At 38.4% G+C, this 7596-nt stretch overlaps 1 protein-coding gene across 2 annotated transcripts; it reads right to left on the reverse strand.

Annotated features, from left to right (window-relative positions):
• Positions 1-514: 514 nt before the first annotated feature.
• Positions 515-7148, reverse strand: LOC309674446 (DPY30 domain-containing protein 1-like). Of its 2 annotated transcripts, none has more exons than XM_082486478.1 (6): positions 7044-7148; positions 5678-5833; positions 5458-5580; positions 3619-3699; positions 2640-2732; positions 515-1009 (listed from the first exon to the last, which is right to left on the reverse strand). In XM_082486478.1, the coding sequence occupies exons 2-6, from the start codon at positions 5822-5824 to the stop codon at positions 956-958; spliced, it is 498 nt and encodes a 165-aa protein (XP_082342604.1). In that variant the 5' UTR covers positions 5825-5833; positions 7044-7148; the 3' UTR covers positions 515-955. The 2 variants fall into 2 exon arrangements, with proteins under 2 accessions (XP_082342604.1, XP_082342603.1); XM_082486477.1 differs by having other exon boundaries at positions 5678-5830; positions 7044-7134.
• Between the last annotated feature and the right edge of the window lie 448 nt (positions 7149-7596).

The following is a 7596-nucleotide window of genomic DNA, read 5'->3' on the forward strand; positions in this document are numbered from 1 at the left end:
GATTTCTTAATGCTGGTATCTTTTCCATTTACAATGAACAGACAGGGAACATTCTTGACAACCTGTACCAAGATATCACTGATTACAGAAATTACAAAAATTAATGCAATCTTTAAGGATTAGAAAACTTATTTTTATAGATAAATATAGATCAAGCTAAATATTATTCCAAAATTTTTTAGAAGTGAAGCTCTAAGAACTAATAATGGTATTTAGTAAAGACAACACAGATGTAATCTGTTGATTTGCCAATTCAAGACAAATGCAGAAAAGATTATTTTAAGACCTGACTAATCAAAACTGATATGCAGATCCTTACAGCTCACCTAATATCACACCATAACCAGAAAATGTTATTATAAAGCCTAGAGCAAACACCTACTGTTTCAAAAAGCACCTCGTGATTTCTAAGTTAAGATCTTTTAGTACATCTATCTACTGAGTTTCATAAAGTTCAATTTATCTCTTCCAGATAAATTGGAAAATCTTCTGATTTTATTTTTGCATCTAGTTTGATGTGCAGAACACTCTCTCCATCTTCTAATACGTAGAGTATTCCCTCTTTCTATCAGAAACCATTGAAATTCTTGGAAAATCCTTTTTCAATAATCTTTTATTCTTTTAATATTCATTCAAATTATCATACTGCAGCCTCTACTCCAAAATAATTATTATGGTTACACTTCAAGAATCAATGGCTGATAAATAGAAAATATATTTACTGCTTTCATTTCAATTGCAGTTTTCTTCGTCTGAGTCAGCAGTACTAGCTACAATGGTTTAAGAAAAAAAAAGTAGCATCACATGCCAGAATTAACAGACTTTATGTAAATAACCAGAAAGCACAGAAACTGAAACAACGGGTATGTAAATCAGTTTGACAGATGAAACACATAAATTAAGATATAACACTTCAGGATCAGCAAGTAATGAGTAGAAAATATATTTACTGCTTTCAGATCAGTTGGGAACTTTCTTGTTCTTCTTCTGCCATGAGACCTGCTATACTCTAAAAAGAAAAAAAAAGAAATTCTATCAGTTGCTAAAATTAACTGAACTTTGTAAAAAGGAAAAAGGAGAAAAAAAAAGAAAAAAAAGAAAAAAGCCACATGACAGACAAGTTGGTATTCATTCATATAATTATGTATTCTTACGTTCAGTGAAATACGATAAAGTTTATCACCAGACTTTTATTATAAAATCCAGAAAGTTTAGATAAAATATTATGATTTTGAGAGCAGTATAGTTTCAATGGTACAAGTCTGTATTTTACTTTAATTGATCTGTTCTTAATTTGTAGTTTAATTCAACAAACACATCACTGTAAAACCTAAAATAACATCACCAAAGGCCAATGGAATCCAACTTTTAAAAAACTTTAGGCATGAAAACTTGGAAGATGGCACACATAAGAAGAAGGTAAGTTTACTACTCATTTTCACTTCAGGTTTTGCAATTCACTTATTTAAAAACACATAAAATATGCCTGAAGCCTCAAGAATACTTTTTAATATGTAATTATCAGAAAACTATAAAAATTGGGGATATACGAGATCTTGAGAACTCATCTGACTTACCTTAGAGAAAAAAAATGCCTGTGAAAACCTCAGAACAGTCATAAATATGTTCATAACTATATTTAGAGAACAGTTATAAAGTAACCTTAAGCATAAAACATATTAATATCACAATATAAATACTGAGCTAGAATTACACTACTGATACCAGAAACTGAGAAAATTATTAAGGAAAAGGGTTCTGATAATGATGTGCTAAAACTAGTATATCAGAATTTCAAGTCATACCACTTGGAAACTGGAAAAATTCAGACAGATATCAATATCTTCATGACCAGTGAATACTCATAAAGCTGACTGATTTTGCAGAAGTTGGCAGTATCTGTTAAATGTACTGCCTTGCCTTACAATAAATGAAGGCTGATTCATGGCCTTTCATTTCCCTGGGCTGTCAAATATAAAAGGAATGGGAGGGAGGGAAGGAAGAAGACAAAAAAAGCAAGCAAAAAAAAAGCTGGGCATAGAAGAAGTCCAAGGATCACAATATAAAGACATAGCTATAGTTCTGATAGCAGTAAATTTGTGTTGGCATAGGGCTCAGCAGGTCCTAGCTTTACTGAGCAGTGTGTCCTTAGTATCTGGTCTCTTAAGTTAAAAGTTTGCTCAGACATTTCTACACAAGAGTGTATTCCACTACACAAAAAATATACTTCACTCAACCACAAAAATATAAATAACTTCAATCACTCAAAACCAAGTCATCTTTTGTGATTTAGTACATGTTGTATATAACTATAAGTTTACATGGCAAAGGAAGGCTACATCCTCTCTGAGAACATTTGTACTTTCATCTGTAACATATCTGAATACAAAAGGGCATTTTAAATCTTGAGGATTTAGTCAGCCAACACCACGCGGTCTTTTTGAATGGTTTAACTTGTACCAGAGAACAGGCTATGGGCTGTTTGGAGGTTGGTGGCCAGATTACCATCCCTTAAAACCATAGGAGAGAACCAGCACAGTCTGAACTGCAACAGTTCTAACCTTTGGTATGTCAGCACAGAAAAGCAAATATGTAAGAATCAAACATTTATGATCTCCCTGCTCTTTCTAAACACTTACCTCAAACTGTCCATTCTCATCTAGCTCCTCAACTCTGGTCAAATTAGGCGCTCCAGGTCTATCTGTAAGTTCAGCTATCGTCTTTTCATTTTCCTATGGTAATGAAAGATGTGTTAAAATGAAATTATGTATTAATATAAAGATAATACCTTAGATGTATGCTATACAAACATGTTAGTACGTGAATATGGTCATTGCATCCCTCTTAAGACTATTTTTGTAATTTTTTTTTTAAATAACAGGAATTTTGGTTTAAATTTCTACATACTGATTTTTCCTGTCACTTTCATACTGCCATCTTTCTACAGTTATGTTCTGTCAGTATTTTAAGAGTGCTCAACAAACATACATATCTTTAACATTACTTGCTCCACATAAATATAAGAGAAATTCACACTTAAAAGCTTTATTGAGGAAAACATGCCAATTATCAGTTTATGTTTTTACTGAAATCGCATTAAAAGACCATAAATTTACAGAGACATTGGTATATGCAGTCTTGTGTTAGCATAAATTCCTATGCACCAGAGGGATCTCAGAATCAAGAGCCATCCCAATTCCAAACCACAATTCCTTTTCCAGGTACAGCAAATGGACTTTGCACTGACACTCAGTAAAAGATTAGTGTCTAGACACTTAAATTAGACATGCTTAAGTTATAATACTTTCTCATAAATACCATCAAGGAACGTGAAACATTCAACTAAGATGGCCTTATGCTAAATTTTGCAATAAATTTATGCTCTGTTCTGAATATAAACTAAATAAACCTAATAAACAGATCAAAATTCAAGTATAAAACCCAGACTGGAAGCAAGGTGTCAGACATTCTTCCCCCATTTTCACAATTTTAAAACAAATTACGTGTTAGTTCAACACCCATGAGCTTCTCCCTTGTGTTTTGTATGTAGTGCCTGCGTCTGGAAAAGACAACTTATTAACAGTATTTTCAAACCACTGACTAAGCTTTGGCTTAAACCTCTTGATCTTTCTGCTGCAACAGCATTTTGTTGTCTTCATTCTGCAGTTCCAACTCTTCATGTTCTTGTTCCAACTGACCCTGCATTCAGTTTAAGAAAGGACAATTAGAAAGAAAAAAAAACAAACAACACATTAATCTTCCCCACCCCATTGCTTAAAATGTATTTCATGACTGAAATCTTAAAATAAAAAAGGAAGTATAAAATATAAGTGCAATATTAATAACATAAAACTCTTTCAGTAGCATCTGACTCAATATTTTCATAGGTTTTAGACTCGCATGGATAGAAGAGGAAAAAGAAACAGTGAAGTTAGTGCACACACTTAAGATACTGTTTCGTTCCGCATGTCCTTTTATCAATCTGTATTCGTTATCTCCTATACTTTGGATTAAGCTCTTTGATTCTTCATATAGTATCTAGCACAGACAGATGAATCCACATGGAACCAAATTTATAGAAAAGATTAGTAAGCAATGTCATTAACTTTAATCATCTTTGTCATCAACCTTTAAAATTTCCAATTGGAAATAGCTAATACAAAGTGTTCGTTCTTTGTGAGCCTAAGTCCTAATGCATCAAAACTTCAGAAACCACAAAATATAAACGCTCACATTGAATAGCCTACAGAATAGGGCCTACAGAATACTGTGTGCTGTATCATTTTGTGAGCAGTTACTACAAATACGGTCATATTGTAGTACCTAGTTTTCACATTCCTTTTTGGTACATAAAATCGAAACATGCCCGAGTACATGACTATAGCCAAAATTGTGAGCTAGGTTAAAAATGTGTACTAATTGAGTATTGTTTCACATCTTTCCCACAGTTTACATAAAATAATTTATTTAATTCTCTGTGAATTATCTCTAGACACAATCTCATATTCTTGATTCTGTTTACTATCTTAAATGACTCATTAAATCCTTAAGCATGTAACTTTTGGTCTGCAAATTAGTAAATTCCAAATTTAAATAGTGCAAGTGAGATAGAATGAATGCTTCTTATGCTAGAACAAGATAAGCACAGATTTAAAATTACACTTTTGATTTTAACGTCGTGAAAGTCAGCCATGTGAAAAAAATCCAGTCAGACAATGTCAACGTTACTACAGCAACACTGAGGCTGTTATGTGTGTGGTCAAATTCACGCATCTCCTCTATAAAGAATAGCTAGAAACATAGATATTATCTTTATTTTTCATATGTAAAATTCATATAGGACAGGATTCAAATTGCTTTATGCCAACAGAATGCTCTGGTAGCTAAGGAAAGAAAAAAGAACCTCATTGGATCAAGCTATACATACAACTTAAATATGCAACCTTCATTCACTGATTCGCAACTACTTTCAGGACTCTATAATTGTGCATACATTCTCATTACCTTTTTTTGATTACTGATATTACATTGAAATAGCCTGAGACAATGATCAGTTATTACTCCCAGGCTTCCTAGCAGGCCTGTCAAAAATGTTTGCAATGATTTCTAGCTTTATTTGCACCAGCTTTTGTTCATAAATAACTACAGAAGATAGTCTACTTATTTTAAGTTACTTCTCATGTAAGTCTTAAACTGGTTGGTTTTTACCTTAGGCTCCTTCATTTTTTTTATAACATTTTACAGCATAGTATGTAAGTTTTCCTTCCCAGGTTCTGACTAATCATTTGAGTTATTATTTAGAAAAGTGAGATTAAAATACTTGTTTTATGCTACCTTCTACCAAAATCATTATACAGAGACCAGAGGTATACAGAGACCAGAGGTATATAGAGAGCTACAAGAAGCCACAGCATCATATACTATTTATAATTATATCTATTATTAAGTATTATTAACCTGACGTTGTTCTTCAAGTTTCTGCTGGATCATTAGCTCTTCTTCCTTCATTTTTCTTAACATTTCAAGTTCTACCAGGGCCGCCTCCCGTTCTTGTTCTAGCTCAATCCTCTCCAACATTCTCTATTTCAGAGGTAGCACAGAATCAATTAAAAAATAAAGAGAGATTATATAGCATCAATTATATTGTTATGAAATCTTTTGCCCAAGATGGATCCACCTTTTTTTCTTCATCTAAGATTCTTCTGTAATTGTAAATCCAATGTGCCAGATACTCTATTGGATCTGCTGGCCGATGCTCAACAACTTCTGCCAGTCCCTTTTTCAAGCAACTTCCCAGACATCTCTTCAGATACTGAGACTCCATTCACATCTACTAACAACAAACGGGCAGACATTAGCCATCAATGTCAGAATCAAATTAGGGTTTTTAAGAATTATTGCCTCAGGCACCAAATACTGAACATGACATTACTCTTTTTATTAACATGGCAATTAATTGAAGAAAGTTATTTCAATTTAATATTAGTTTAGTTCTTAAAAGCTCCAGTGATAGATCAGTTATACTAAGCACTGCAGAAAAAATGCTCAAGACCCCCTTCGTTGTTTAGGCACATATAATTCAGAAACCGCTTGGAAATGCTGGTAATTCTAGGTCAGCATGATAGCAAAAACTCAAAACCACAACAGGACATAGAAAGCAACTCAAAACCACAACAGGACATAGAAAGCTTCTATAAAGATATTTGAAGAACAGCAAAGTGATTCTCTGAATGATTACGGATAGATATTAGTTTGAACTAACAAAGCTATCCTCAGGCTATATATGCAAGACCGGGGCCTGAAGCAACCACTCTATGCAGTTCTGAAAGGAACAAATGTCTATGCACACACACGATCTTACTGGCCCTGTGCCAGCAAACACATAACACATCTGAAACTCGGTTTCTACAACGCTGAAACACCTTCGTTCACCGCCAACGGGACGGAGCCGGGCTCCTGCAGCGCCGGCCCCGAGGAGGCAGCGGACCCCCCCGCTCGGAACGGCGCCCGTCGGGCAGCGGGTCCCCCTCAGCTCTGCGCCACACGGCCCGTCGGCAGCGGAGGGCCCGGCAGGGAGGGCACTTCACGCCGGCGGATGTAAAAACCCCTCTCAGCCTTCGCGTTTACCCCGGCTCCTGAGGTGGCGGGCCCGGAGCTAGCTGTCAGGGTGCTACTGCACCTTCATTGTCCTGACCACTTTCACCTGGAGCCTCCGCCCACGCCCTCCCTTCTCGGGCTCTATTTAAGCGCAGGCTGGGGCCGTAACCCCTCCTCTGAGCTGTATGCCGGTCGGGCTGGCCCCTAGTCCTGCTCCTGTGGCGCGGCTCTGATCCCCTGGATAGGCCTAGCACGTTACCCTGCCTCGCCCGGTGCTCCCTAGGCTGCCGCTAGGACCCGGTGCTGTCACCGCCCTGCCTCTGGCGCCGTGGGACTGCCGCTGAGGTAATTACCCGGCCTGCGCTGTGGCCGCCCCCGCTCCCCTTCCCTCAGAGAGCAGCCCCGGGGCGGCAGCCTGCACCGCACGCACGCACACCCGCTCCTACCGACCGCCCGTCTCCGGCCCGGTGACTGCCAGCCGCCCCGCCGCCCGCTCCAACGCCGGAACGGCACCTCGCACAGAGAGGCGCGCACCGCCTCAGAACGCGCCGGGTTGCTAAGCGACGCCGCTCGCGAGCGCACCGTGACCTCTTACGTGTAGCGGCGATTGGAGGAAGGTGCCGGATGGGCGGTGCCAGCCCGGGCTGTCCGTCCCGGGGAGAGTCCGTCACGGCAGCGGGCGCGGGGTCTCCGCCGCGGGCGGTGGGGTCTGCTGCGGGACCGGCTCGTTTCAGCCGCGTTCAACGCCGTCTGCCGTCTCTCCGTGAACGGCTTCCTCACAGAAGGGGTTCGCACAAAGCGAGAAACGTCTTTAATTAGTCCTGATGAGACACACTGGCAACGTACGGGCCCTTCCTCTGTAGAGATTAAATAGTTTTCTGTGTGTGTATCAGTATATACACACCCGCAGATAAAGACTAGAAGGTAATTTCGGAAAGAGAACGCCCTCGGGATAACTGCAGCGGAAAGAGTGAACGCGGCGTCTGTATTAACTCTGAA

The sequence above is a fragment of the Vanellus vanellus genome, assembly GCF_965231255.1.
Source record: "Vanellus vanellus genome assembly, chromosome: 7".
NCBI classification, from domain to species: Eukaryota; Metazoa; Chordata; class Aves; order Charadriiformes; family Charadriidae; genus Vanellus; species Vanellus vanellus.